Source organism: Alosa sapidissima, chromosome 5 (assembly GCF_018492685.1).
Source record: "Alosa sapidissima isolate fAloSap1 chromosome 5, fAloSap1.pri, whole genome shotgun sequence".
Classification (NCBI taxonomy): domain Eukaryota; kingdom Metazoa; phylum Chordata; class Actinopteri; order Clupeiformes; family Clupeidae; genus Alosa; species Alosa sapidissima.
Window position 1 is genome coordinate 767,501 of NC_055961.1, and position 15,000 is coordinate 782,500.

At 44.2% G+C, this 15,000-nt stretch overlaps 1 protein-coding gene and 1 long non-coding RNA gene across 5 annotated transcripts in view; both read left to right on the forward strand.

The window, feature by feature from the left end:
• Positions 1-3,924, forward strand: part of LOC121709046 — a 16,525-nt gene extending 12,601 nt beyond the window's left edge. The window contains exon 3 of the long non-coding RNA XR_006031826.1: positions 3,914-3,924. This is a non-coding gene — a long non-coding RNA (uncharacterized LOC121709046). The remainder of the gene's footprint in view (positions 1-3,913) is intronic.
• Positions 3,925-8,454: 4,530 nt separating this feature from the next.
• The window catches only part of samsn1b (SAM domain, SH3 domain and nuclear localisation signals 1b), a 34,783-nt gene continuing 28,237 nt past the window's right edge, over positions 8,455-15,000 (forward strand). For 2 of the 4 annotated variants that reach the window (XM_042092052.1, XM_042092053.1), the window contains exons 1-2: positions 13,347-13,428; positions 13,967-14,064. In XM_042092052.1, the coding sequence (XP_041947986.1) occupies positions 13,404-13,428; positions 13,967-14,064 (123 nt within the window). In that variant the 5' untranslated portion in view covers positions 13,347-13,403. Of the gene's footprint in view, positions 8,514-10,552; positions 10,594-12,741; positions 12,789-13,032; positions 13,117-13,346; positions 13,429-13,966; positions 14,065-14,131; positions 14,257-15,000 lie in introns of those variants that run through there. The other 2 variants (XM_042092054.1, XM_042092055.1) reach the window with 2 other exon arrangements.

Consider the following 15,000-nt stretch of genomic DNA (forward strand, 5'->3'; position numbering starts at 1 on the left):
ATTCAATTGTCCGGCTTCACACGATTCTCATGTGACCTCACGCGTGAATCACTTATTTAAATCGTGAATCTTTTATTTAATTTTCCCCAGTGAAGCTGCAATGACCCAAACAACCACCAGGTGGCACTTGTGAGCAGGGTTAGGAACGTCGGCTTTTGCCGCTTTGAGTCTATGCACTCCAGTATGCTACAGTATGGACCATATATTTACCCAACTTTTTTTCAGTTGTTTCCAAAATATTACCCCCTGATTAGCTTTAAAGGTGCCATTTGTAAGAATTGAGGTAAAAATATCCAAAAAAATGAGCTACACGCATCAAAAGAATGAGAAGATATAAGGGCGATGATGTCATTAAAAAAATGACAAGGTATAGTGCTGCAGAGATATCAACCTGAATTAGCATGCTAAATTACTAGCCACAGCCCGACAGGTGTATACTCTTTGGTTCAAGTACGCCCATAAGCCGTACGAGTTATTCGTGTATTGCAGTTTGGCTGACGGTTATGTTGCCCGCATACCGCCTCCCATGGCCGAACCTGGTATTATGACACCTGTCGGGCTGTGGCTAGTAATTTAGCATGCAAATTCATGCAGGAATGTTTCGGATATTTTTACCTCAGTTCTTACACATGGCACCTTTAATTTTGATGGCTGATAGGCCTACAGTACGTCTCCTGCGACAGTCCCAACATTTAGCACTATAGGCTAATCAAAGAATCCAAAAGTGAATTAAATCCCGAAGCAAACTGAAAATCTTATGCTTTTAATATAGCCTACCGATACGCTGTTCCAAACGACATGCAGTCTCACGATAAAACTTGTCTATGAAGGTTATAAAAATTGTTTATAAAGGTGTCTAAATTTTGACTGCTAAAAACACCATTTTAATACCTAAAAGCCATTAGCCTGTTTATGGCCACTAGGCCAACTAACATGACATTGGACACTTGGAAGTTTCAAGAAGTTAAGACTTGATGTACATTGCCCATTCTTCTGATATCATAACACTATCCAATAATATTATCAATAATAACTATATAATTACATAGATCTGCAATAAATTGGGAATTAGTTGTCATTTATATTTCAGTCACTTTTAACTAAGTAGGCTAAAGGCTTGTAGGCCTAGGCTAACTGTATTCCACAAATTGACACAGTGACAATACAAATGGAAGGCTGTATTAGAGAAGCTTTCCCCAAAGTGGCAGCAGACCCCAGCGGCGGGAGCAGGGGGTGCTTGTTGATTAGAGGGCTGCTATAGCTCACTGCGCTTGCCCATCTTGGAAAGCAATGGCTCCCTGGATCTATTGGATTATGGGAAGGGATGTTCTACTCACATTAATCTCCAGGGCAACAGACACAGGCGCTCCGCCACCAGGGCTGAGGCATTCTGTTGTGTCAACACAGACGCACACGCTGCCGTTCCTGCTGTCGCCGTGACCACCGGCACACAGACGCACACGCTGCCGTTTCTGCTGTCGCCGTGACCACCGTTAACGTCTGCTGCTGCCGCGGGCTCTGGTCAAGATGAACCTCTTCTGCTTCACGCTGGTGAGTTTGCCTCCGCTTTTCTTTTCTGGCAGAACCTGTTAGTCTGTGAAGAGACACACACAGTGCATGTGATGGGAAAGTGGTCAAAGTGTTAATAGGGCTTTGACGCTCAGTGTGGCACAATGGGAAATGATCATACTAAACAGATTTCAGTGAAAAAGTTGATGATGAGTTGATGATGTAGGCTGTGAAAGGCATGGTTGAATGTAATTCAAAGTTTGCATTCAATGTATTTTACAAGAGTGTCAAGCCAAGGAACTAGCTACTCTCTAACAACCAATGATTGCCATTGATAACAATTCACTGCCCTTCACTGTTCAAGTCTAATTTATGCAGCAAACACCAAGTTACATTTATCATGTTAATTAATGCTTATTTATTGAACTATTAATGATCACAGTAAATATATATCATCTACAACATGTTATAGAGTTAGGGTTATGGTTAGGTACACATTCAGTATGTGACTAGTTGAGTGTGGAAAACATGAGCATGTGTGAGACTGAGACAATGATGAGCACGTGTGAGACTGAGACACTGATGAGCCCAGTTTAGGCTTAATGAGTGAGAAGGCCTCAGAGCCTCTTAGAGTAGATCACAGATCAGCAGGTTATGGGGAGAGGAACATGCCCTAGTCATGGATTAGAACAACCAAGTAATCAGCCAGGCCAAGCCAGGGCCACCACACACACATGCATGCATACACACACGCATACAGACACACACACATGCATGCATACACACACGCATATAGACACACATACATGCATGCATACAGACACACACACATGCATGCATACACACACGCATACAGACACACACACATGCATGCATACACACGCATACATACAGACACACATACATAGACAAACTCTCTTTCACACACACACACACACACACACACACACATGCATGCATACACACTCGCATACAGACACACACACATAGACAAACTTTCTTTCACACACACACACACATGCCTGCATACAAACATCACACACACACACGCACACTCATACACACACATAGACATGCATGCATGCACACACACACACACACACACACACACACATAGGGTGTGTTCCAAACGGGAGACAGCTGCCTACTGCCTCCCTCCCTACATAGAGAGCTGTCTCACTAGACATGACTTTGGATTAAATGTTAAAAATCTTTAAAAAATGAGCGTAGCACTCTAGAATCTTTGGTTAACACTACGGTATGACGTTAGCAAAGGCCTGACGTTAAACTAAATTAGCTTACGTAAGCTAGCAGGCTAACGGTATAAATTAGTTTTACGGCCGGCAGATATATCAGACCAGACGCTATTAATGGTTACAACAATGGCATAATCAGATAGTAAATTGTTTATTTCTAATCTGTAATATGCAAATCTAAGCAAAATAAGATCACACAAATGACATTTTAAACAGATTCAGCCATTACCGATGTCATCCGCCATGTTTGTTTACCTTTCACAGCTGTTTCAGACGTTGCCGCAAGGGATTATGGGTAGGAGGGAGCATGAAGTGTGCATTGATGCTGCCTTCAAAAATGACCGTTATTTGGGAATTCTAAGATATCTTAAAAGGCAGCAGAATTTGTTTTTTCGGTTTCGAACCGCACTTGCTGCCTTGCTCCCCAGTTAGATATCTTAAAAGGCAGCAACTTTACCCGTTTCGAACACACCCATAGACATGCATGCATGCACCTACACACACGTAGACACATAGACATGCATGCACACACACACACACACACACACACACACACACACAGACATGCATGCATGCACACACCCACACACACCCACACACACACATAGACATGCATGCACACACACACACACACACACACACACATAGACATGCATGCACACACACATCAGGGTTTCCCGGACATTGGCCGGAAAAAAAATGAAATGTCCGACTAAATGAAATCTCTCCGGTCAAATTGTCCGATTGAAATTGGCTAATAATCCCGTCCCCTAACGCAATCTGAATTTGAGAATAAGCCTTAATATGTAAGCCTATATTATACGTCCTCTGGCTATGTTTTTAAATGAACAGGCTCTACCGTTTGAAAAGTAAGCTATTAAACAACACGCATAGCCTATGCTGCATTTCAATAGGAAGCGCACGCTTAAAACGCCCATGTTAAACAACGAACAAATGAGTGAGGCGGTACTAGACTCACACAGGCAGGCCCAGGCAGACTAGCCTTAAAAGTTTTTTCAGAGGCCAGACGCGATAGATGATGATAAATTGGAAACGTCTGAAGCCTCAGATGTCCGGTCAACTCCACCATCACCAGATAAAAAGCAGAAGTGACGGGCGTATCTGTTGGAATCAGTGACATTGTTGAGTTGAGTTGCTGGGGGCGGTCGCTCCAAGACACTGTCATTCTCCGTGTACACTGGACATGCAAAGTGTTCTTTACCCAAAGCATACAGTAGGCCTATGCGTTCTCTGTCTATGATCTGCAGGGTTAGGGCCTCCTCGACGAGGCGATTACTGGTCCGCGGATAATTTCTGGCACAATTAAACGGTATCATTGAACCGCGGCCGAAAGAAAAGAAACTAAACATTTCCCATGAACAGGAAAAAAATCTTAATTTATTGTTATCAAATAAAGAGGCATAGCATTAGGGGGTAGTGGTGTGAGCGCTCATTCTTGTGTGTGCGCATCTGTGCAAGTTAAACAGTCACCACTGGAGATAACGTGGGTAGCAGCAACAAACAACGTAGCCTTTTTAAAACAACGAACGAAGCGGACTCTTGCTATCCATGAAAAGATACTGGATAGATCTTGTTAGGCATGTTTAAGTTAGGCTAATGAACATGTTGCATTCTATACAGCCTGATTATGTCATTCTTTAAGCTACATAGCCTGTCTCCAGTTTTCCTCAATTTGACTAATTATGAAGGGATAATAGGAATTTGACCGGCATATCATCAAAATGTCCGAAAAATGAAACTCTGACACACATACACACACACACACATAGGCATGCATGCACACACACACACACACACACAAGTAGACACATAGACCCCCCCTCTCTCTCTTTTTCTCTCTCTCTCTCTGTCACACTCACACAAACACACACTCACAAACACACAAATACACACACCTCATTTTTTGCAGTCACATGAAGCAGGAGATGCAGCTGTTCAGCTCAGGTCCAATCAGTGCCAAGCTTTTTCCGTCGAGTGGTCAGGAGTAGGACAGGTCACTCTGAGTGCTGTGTGATTGGGAATTGTGTAGTGTTGTGTGATTGGGAGATGTGTAGGTCAGGTCACTCTGAGTGCTGTGTGATTGGGAGATGTGTAGTGCTGTGTGATTGGGAGATGTGTAGTTCTGTGTGATTGTGGGAGATGTGTAGTGTTGTGTGATTGTGGGAGATGTGTAGTGCTGTGTGATTGGGAGATGTGTAGTGCTGTGTGATTGGGAGATGTGTAGTGCATACCTGTCAACATTTAGCTTTCCAAAAACGGGAGATTTTTTTTTTTTCGGGGGGGGGGGGTTTGCATATTTAATACGTTTCATACACGTGTTTCAACACTGCATTTCGGTCGTTGCTTTTACCTTCCCATTACCTTACGCCAGTTATGTATCCACCAGCTGCCTGCCTGCAGCCTACTTCCAAAACTCCAAAGCTGCTTGCTGTCAGATTTGGTTCTGAGGGCACAAGTTCAGTGTATCAACAACACTCAATAACAGTTTATGTGATGTGTAAATCAATTAAATTCCCAACAATTTCACAACAGCTAGTTCTGGAGTAGGCCATTCCACTAGCCCGCTTACTTATGACGAGACTCGGCACCGGCTTCCTTATTTGGGTTTTGGGTTGCCAGGTTTTAGCCTATGACAAAACGGTTGAAATTGAAACTAAGTGATCGTGTATGTGTAGGGTGTATTTCATACACGATCTGGCAACCTGAATGGATCAATGATTTTAAAATTAAGTTTGATGGCCATGCAAATTACGGGAGTTTTCCGGGAGAAATAACAAAACGGGAGGGTGCTGGGAGATGACCTTGAAATACGGGAGAAACCCGGAAAAAACGGGAGTGTTGACAGGTATGGTGTAGTGTAGTGTGATTGGGAGATGTGTAGTGCTGTGTGATTGGGAGATGTGTAGTGCTGTGTGATTGGGAGATGTGTAGTGCTGTGTGATTGGGAGATGTGTAGTGCTGTGTGATTGTGGGAGATGTGTAGTGCTGTGTGATTGGGAGATGTGTAGTGCTGTGTGATTGGGAGATGTGTAGTGCTGTGTGATTGGGAGATGTGTAGGTCAGGTCACTCTGATTGCTGTGGGATTGTGGGAGAAGGCCAGGTCACTACAGGTCACTGCATCGTCCCCATCCTTGTGATCTATGGAGTTTCATTTGTGTGCTGCAGAGCACACAAGGTCACAGCCTTCTCACCCCCCACATCTGCCACACGCCATGAACTTGGGACTTTTGTGTTCTAGACTGTGTGAGTCTAGTATACTGTGTGACTGTGTGAGTCTAGAAGACTGTGTGAGTCTAGTACACTGTGTGAGTCTAGTGTGTCTAGTACACTGTGAGTCTAGTACACTGTGTGAGTCTATTATACTGTGTGAGTCTAGTACACTGTGTGAGTCTAGTACACTGTGTGAGTGTGTGAGTCTAGTACACTGTGTGAGTCTAGTATACTGTGTGAGTGTGAGTTTAGTACACTGTGTGAGTCTAGTACACTGTGTGAGTGTGTGAGTCTAGTATACTGTGTGAGTGTGAGTCTAGTACACTGTGTGAGTCTAGTGTGTCTAGTACACTGTGAGTCTAGTATACTGTGTGAATCTAGTACACTGTGTGAGTGTGTGAGTCTAGTATACTGTGTGAGTGTGTGAGTCTAGTACACTGTGTGAGTCTAGTGTGTCTAGTACACTGTGAGTCTAGTACACTGTGTGAGTCTAGTATACTGTGTGAGTCTAGTACACTGTGTGAGTCGAGTATACTGTGTGAGTGTGTGAGTCTAGTACACTGTGTGAGTCTAATATACTGTGTGAGTGTGTGAGTCTAGTACACTGTGTGAGTCTAGTGAGTCTAGTACACTGTGTGAGTCTAGTACACTGTGTGACTTTGTGAGTCTAGTACACTGTGTGAGTCTAATATACTGTGTGAGTGTGTGAGTCTAGTACACTGTGTGAGTCTAGTACACTGTGTAAGTCTAGTACACTGTGTGAGTCGAGTATACTGTGTGAGTGTGTGAGTCTAGTACACTGTGTGAGTCTAGTATACTGTGTGAGTGTGTGAGTCTAGGCCAGCGTTTCTCAAACTATGGGCCGCGGACCGGCACCGGTCCGCAACGTGGAGACTGCTGGTCCGCGGAGCCGTGGAGTGAAATTGTATGTATGTATGTATGTATGTATTAAAGTGTAAAACTATTGTAATTATTATATCTTACATTAGCAAAGCAGTCCTCTGATGTGCATGATTTCACAAACGTTTTGTGAACAATGTTAGCACTTTAAACATTGACTACTTTGAAGTGAATATGCATGTATAACAATATAGCAAAATAATAATTGTGATAATGATAATCATCAAAGTCAAAGTCAAAGTCAGCTTTATTGTCAATTTCTTCACATGTTCCAGACATACAAAGAGATCGAAATTACGTTTCTCACTATCCCACGGTGAAGACAAGACATATTTTACCAATTTAAGTCCACAGACAAACATAACATTCAAGTAAACAAAAAAGTAAGTAAATAAGAGGGCACATATAATAATGAAAAAAATAAGAGTAGCAAAATTTGGTTGAAATTGTGCATAGACAGTCAATAAAATACTAGTGCAAAGTCAGGCCAATAAAAGGCTTGGGTAGTTCTGTTTGACCTAAGTAAGAAAGAAAGTGACATAGTGGTGCAAGTTATGTAAGAGCAGCAGAAGTGTTGTGTTTTCAGGACAACAACAACAAGTTGTAAAGTGTACAAGTGTGCAAGTGTGCAAGTGGAGTAGTGCACGCGGCCATTGTGGGTCCAATGTCCAGGATGTTATGTAGCTGAGGGTGGAGGGGGGAGAGGAGGGAGAGAGTTCAGCATCCTTACAGCTTGGTGTATGAAGCTGTTGGTGAGTCTGGTAGTGCGGGAGCGCAGGCTTCTGTACCTCTTCCCAGAGGGCAGTAGATCGAACAGATTGTGAGCGGGGTGACTTGCATCACTCACAATTTTGGTCGCCTTGCGGGTGAGGTGGGTGGTGTAAATGTCCTTCAGGGAGGGGAGTGAAGCACCAATAATCCTTCCAGCTGTGTTCACTATGCGCTGCAGGGCTTTCCTGTTGTATTCAGTGCAGCTTCCGCCCCACACAGCGATACAGCTGGAGAGGATGCTCTCAGTGGTGCCTCGGTAGAATGTGGTCATGTTGGCTGGTGGTCATCATGATAATTTGATGTGTGTGTGTGTGGGGGGGGGGGGGGGGGGGGGGGGGGTACGTGTAGGTGGGCCCTATGACTCTAAAGTCTGCCATGACCGGGCCTCAGGTCAAAGAAGTTTGAGAAAGGCTGGTCTAGTACACTGTGTGAGTCTAGTACACTGTGTGAGTCGAGTATACTGTGTGAGTGTGTGAGTCTAGTACACTGTGTGAGTCTAGTATACTGTGCGAGTCTAGTGCACTAGACAGCATTTCCCCAGAGTTGATCTGAGCAATGATTTCTGTCAGAAACAGTTACACTGTCACAAGGCAAGTTTATTAACTCACAGACATACAGTGGCAACACAAATACACAAAGGCAATAAATCCTCCACGTATTCCCATGTGTTTGCCACGTGTGTTGTCCAGGAGGGCTCGACGGACAGCCTGTACCGGCCGACGGAGAGTAAGAGAGGTTTCCAGGAGACCGCCGTATTACCCAGCAGGCCGAGCACCAGCAAGTCCCTGCAGGAAAAAGCAAAGTGGCGCGGCTCGGAGCCTTGCATCGCCACACTGGACGCGCAGGTAGCTACTGCCCACACCTGTAATATCTTACCATCCTGAAACTCACCGCCCACACCCATAATATCTTACCATCCTGAAACTCACCGCCCACACCCATAATATCTTACCATCCTGAAACTCACTGCCCACACCTGTAATATCATACCATCCTGTAACGCACTGCCCACACCTAGGGATCGACCGATATGGTTTTTTCAGGGCCGATACCGATATCAATTATTACCAAAACAGGAGGCCGATAACCGATATGTAAAACCGATATGTCAGTTGTCAAAAAGGGGGGTAGATAGTAAAGGCTATATGCTGCAAAAAAATATTTAAAAAAGACACGTTAATAGCCAGCTCAGGACGCGATTTTGTTCAGGTCGGATTAAATTACGGTTGGCCCTGGGTGCATGTAGTGTTTTCTGACAGTCCGTTTCAAAAAGGAGCAATTAGACTTCTTGACGTTCGCTATCGCATAATTTAGGACTTGTCTGTACTATGTCCGCCGAGGTGTCCCGTTATTCACAATTAACGAACGAGGCGGAGGCAGAGAACTCCCGACGCACAGCACCCGAGTTTGTGGGATAACTAGTAAACAGCATCAGTAACGTGCATCAATCGGGAATTCGCTAAATGAAGGAAGTGGGTGCTTTACTTATTGTTCCGGATCAAAGAGACAATAGCTTACAAAGTGGTGTTTTTGTAACTTCACTGTAGATGATTGTGATTCACTGCAACTTCAGCAATGTAGGCTACCTTCCTTACCTTCGAAAAATAGCTCCGTAGGCTACAGCTGAAGCCCAGTCTGCCTCAGTGAGAATCCTAAACGTTGTCTGTGTTCAGTCTTCGATCCTGATTGGCTGCATTCGTGCTAACTAACAAATCAGACGGTGTAGTGGACGGGACAATGCTCTTGACCACAGAGCAGCAAATGCAGGGAGTGAGACGCTTTACAGACAAAGTAGCGTGTTTCATTCTTTATTCATTTCAATATCGGCTTATCGGTGGAAAAAATGACCGATACCAATTATTATAAAAATGCTAAATATCGGCCCTAATAATCGGCCAGGCCGATAATTGGTCGACCCCTACCCACACCTATAATATCCTACCATCCTGAAACTCACCGCCCACACCTGTAATATCTTACCATTGAAACTCACTGCCCACACCTGTAATATCACCCACACCTGTAATATCTTACCATCCTGAAACTCACCTTCCTCCATAAATAGTCACCATTTAGCTAATGTCCAAACCTGGGATTTCTTCCTTTGCTTTCAAACTTTTCTTTCTAGAAACCCTGCTGAAAAAACACAGCTGGAAACCAGCTTATGCTGGTAGCTGGTTTTAGATAGATAGATAGATAGATACTTTATTGATCCCCAGGGGAAATTCAAGATTTAGCTGGTCTTTGCTGGTTTTCTTCCAGTTCGCTTGCCTCGGTTCGGAGCATGTGTGTTTTTGGTACGGTTTTTGACGGTTCTTGGCATGCGTAATGTAGCCTCATTACCATCTGTGACTCTTACTGTATCAAAATCCTACCTTGATGATGTGCTTAAAGTCAAGTAAAATTATTTCAGGTTGTGCATGATTACATGATATAACTATACTATTATACTGTAGCCTAAATGGTGGATAATTGAGCTATACATGCTGGTAGGCCTATTTCTGAAGTGTTAAAGATTAAAAGGAAAAATGACAACAAGAACCGCACAGAACCAAAAACTGTGACCTTAAAATCGTGATACGACCCGAACCGGGACCTTAAAACCGTGATACGAACCGAGGGTTTCGTGAACCGTGCCACCCCTAATGTACACAACTTGTGTAAACAATTGTTCTATAATGTTGTAAATCGCTTTGGATTAAAGCATATCCTAAATGTCATCAACATAAACATCACTGAGTTGTGAAGCCAGGAATAATGTAATGTCAAATATTTCACAAAATGTCTAATGCAGAAATCTTGGAGAATAACCCCAGAATTACAATGCCAGTGCTTAGATTAAAAGTGCACCTGTCTGCTGCCTTTGCTTTATCTGTTCCCTCAGGAGCAAAGGCACACATCCAGTTTGAAGAAAGCGAAACGAAAGTAAGTTTGCACGCATCTCACTGGCTGGCTATTGTGTCAGTCAAAGTTTGCACGCATCTCACTGGCTGGCTATTGTGTCAGTCAAAGTTTGCACGCATCTCACTGGCTGGCTAGTATTAGTCTAAGTTTGCACGCATCTCACTGGCTAGCTATTGTGTCAGTCAAAGTTTGCACGCATCTCACTGGCTGGCTATTGTGTCAGTCAAAGTTTGCACGCATCTCACTGGCTGGCTATTGTGTCAGTCAAAGTTTGCACGCATCTCACTGGCTGGCTATTGTGTCAGTCAAAGTTTGCACGCATCTCACTGGCTGGCTATTGTGTCAGTCAAAGTTTGCACACATCTCACTGGCTGGCTATTGTGTCAGTCAAAGTTTGCACGCATCTCACTGGCTGGCTAGTATTAGTCTAAGTTTGCACACATCTCACTGGCTGGCTATTGTTAGTCTAAGTTTGCACGCATCTCACTGGCTGGCTAGTATTAGTCTAAGTTTGCACGCATCTCACTGGCTGGCTATTGTGTCAGTCAAAGTGGCGAGTGAAAGTTCAGAGCTAATCCTGGCTAACGTGAAAGTGAAGCAAGCCAAGCTTTGGCTAACCTCCTGGTAATGCCTCCAGTAGAAGTCCTTAATGTGATTGCTGTTAATATTGGTCCTGCACAGTAAGCTACACACAGGCCCGAGAGATTGAGTCACACACAAATTGATTTTTAGAGCATCATCTTCACATGACATAGTCACCTCAGTCAGGAGTGGGCACATGACATAGTCACCTGTCAGGAGTGGGCACATAACATAGTCACCTCAGTCAGGAGTGTGCAGCCGTAGTAACCTGTCAGGAGTGGGCACATGACATAGTCACCTGTCAGGAGTGGGCAGCCGTAGTCACCTGTCAGGAGTGGGCAACGGCCACCTCAGAGAGTAAACGTCCTACCTGCAGCAAAGGCACCTGTGCACATTTAACACCAATGATTTCACATTTGCCCAAATGGTGCAGCCCTACTGAACTGTGTGTGTGTGTGTGAATGCCCAAATGGTGCAGCCCTACTGAACTGTGTGTGTGTGTGTGTGTGTGTGTGTGTGTGTGTGTGTGTGTGTGTGTGTGTGTGTGTGAATGCCCAAATGGTGCAGCCCTACTAAACTGTGTGTGTTTGTGTGTGTGTGTGTGTGTGTGTGTGTGTGTGTGTGTGTGAATGCCCAGTGTGGCTGGCCAGTGCTAGGACCAGGTGTTGAGGTGGCCTGTGAGCTCTCTGAGGGAAAGTGACAGATCGGATTACATTAATTGGACTAAGCATCAAGAAGATCAAGTGCCAGGACGCCTGCAACAATGAACGTGTCAGTGCTCTAACCAAACGCTGCTCTAACCAAACACTGCTCTAACCAAACGCTGTTCATATCTACTCTACTGCATGAGCACTTAGCGCTCTAACCAAACGCTGCTCTAACCAAACACTGTTCACATCTACTGCATGAACACTTAGTGCTCTAACCAAACGCTGTTCACATCTACTGCTTACGCTAGACGTTGCCGAATACTGTCGATTGGAAAAATAACGACCAAAATCGGTGCTACCGAACTGGAGTAGCTGCAGCTAATGGCCAATACTCCCAGTCAGCTACAATGCTAGGTCTGGGGGCATCAGCAACAATGCTAGGTCTGGGGGTATCAGCAACAATGCTAGGTCTGGGGGTATCAGCAACAATGCTAGGTCTAGGTGTATCAGCTACAATGCTAGGTCTGGGTGTATCAGCAACAATGCTAGGTCTGGGGGCATCATCTAAACATGCTAGATCTGGGGGCATCATCTAAACATGCTAGGTCTGGGGGCATCATCTAAACACGCCTTTTTTGCCTCTTAACAGACTCAAAATGTCATTAAAAGGTCTGTACAATATTAACAGAGTCCTTATGTGACAAAACGATGTCAAAAATATCAATTGACATACAGTATGTAACTCGATTTGGATAAAAGCTTCAGCCAAGTCAATAAATGTAAATAACAATAACTAGAGGTGGTAATCCTAGTAGTTGGAACACAATAGCTCAATACCATCAATAGGATTTGTTTTCTCTGTTAAAATGTTTGTTATGGCATTTTTTGTCTAAATCTCCAATAACTTTTGTTCCCAAAAATGTTTGGTTGGGTGTAGATCCCACACACCAGGAGCAAGGTTATCTACAGAACACGAAGCTCTAGGTGAGTCTGACCTCTGTAGTTCCTCTCTTCCTCTCTGAGTTCTTCAGATCAGGCATCCTTTACTGAGCTCAAACTGTCCCAGATGTGTGTGTGTGTGTGTGTGTGTGTGTGTGTGTGTGTGTGTTACTGACCCACTTGGCAAAGTGCTTGACTTTGTTTTGCCATGTGAGCTCAGTTTGATTTTTTTTGGCTCTGATATAAAACCCTTAATGGCTTCCGGCCGCATCACTCTCTCTCTCTGCAGACATTCCAGATTGCACTAATGCATACTGGCACACATCCAGACCCAGAGAAGACTGGGTTGAAATTAAGAATGGTCACAACGAAGGTGAGTAATCCATATTGTGTCTGGATGCCTGTGTCTTATGTGTGTTTATATATGTGTGTGTGTGTGTGTGTGTGTGTGTGTTTATATGTGTGTGTGAGAGACAGTGAGGTGAGGTGTTCTGATGTTCTGACTGCATAATTCTGTGAACTCCATGTGTGTGGTGATGTCACAATGGCTCTGTAATGCCAGTGTGATGTCACAATGGCTCCGTAATGCCAGTGTGATGTATGTTTAAAGCAGAAGATTTTCTACCTGGTCATTCTGCTGGATTTGCTCACAACCAGTTAATGAAAGGGAGAGCGAGAGAGAGAGGTGGGGGAGAGTGTGGGATAGAGAGAGAGGGACAAAGAGTGAGGGAGTGCGGGATAGAGAGAGGTGGGGGAGAGAGGGAGGGTGTGGCAGCAGGAGGTCAAAGAGGTCACATGACAGTGGGCAGTTTGATGTTGCAGATGTTACAGCTTATGATGTCAGGCCATTTGGTCAAGCAGAGCACACACACATGCACACACACACACACACACACACACTCAAAGGACAACATGCACAGAGGCACTTTCTCACGCGTGGACACACATACACTCGCGCGCACACACACACACACACACACACACATACACACACACACACACACACACACATACACACACACACACACACACACACACACACAGGCTCACCTCACACTCCAACTCACTGGGCTTGGTCCCTGTTGGCTTCAGCAGAGTGTAGGGGTGGAGCGCAGAAAGTAGAGATGTCACATACAAATCTAACTCTGAGCTGAATGAAGTGGTGAAATGTAGAAAGTACAATTCTAACTCTGAGCGGTTTTCTGTGGTTGCTGCTTTTGCAGTGCTAGACAATGAGCCTCTTCAAGCAAGACTTCTCCCTGAGGAAGACACAGTCCGACAGCTCACATTAGAGAGGAGACAGAGAGGGCAAATCACCCAGGTGAGATGATGTGTGTGTGTGTGTGTTTGTGTGTGTGTGTGTGTACGTGTTTGTGTGTGTGTGTGTGTACGTGTGTGTGTGTGTGTGTGTGTGTGTGTGTACGTGTGTGTGTGTGTGTGTGTGCGCGCGTGTGCGTGTGTTCACCAGAGGCAGCTCACCTTAGCGAGAAGACAGAGACGGCAAACCACTCAGGTGAGATAGATAGATAGATAGATACTTTATTGATCCCCAGGGGAAATTCAAGATGATGTGTGTGCGTAAAATCGTCAAAATCTCAAGCAATTTTCTATTTTTTTTTGGGTTGCTCCAACTGACAGACGTGTTTACGGTCGAGTCCAGAGAAAACAAAGCTTTTGACAATAATAAAGATAAATGTACCCGTCTAGCCCCATAGGCTCCCATTCATTCTGCACTAGCTTGTGGCCCCCTAGGCAGTATATATATCTATGCCTTCAACATTGATGTTGCAAGACTAAGAACATCTGCCTACTCTCAGTGCCTCACCTGTAGCCTATAACACAATGACGTTGAAATTGCATGAATATTTCATGTAAACTTAATTGAAACAATTTCACTGGAATTATTAATTTTGCTCAAACTGAGTAATCACAGCATGAATCAATTCTGTAAACCGACAGAAAATTCCGGACTAATTCTAGACATTTCATTCCATATACAATAAATAAAATCAAGTAAATCCAGTGTTCTTTTTGTGCTTATTACCGTCATTATACAGAGGTGTAGGTTGTTAAAGAAACACCAGAATAATTGCTGTGCTATGCCCCTCGGTGTCAATATTCATCACCTTTTAGTGCTAAGATGGTAGCCAGCTATTCAAATCCGACTGGGTCACGATCCTACTCGATCAGCAATGTTACATTGTACAATATCAAGCTTTCCAGTCATGCATCAGTAAATGTCAAAGACTTCATTTTC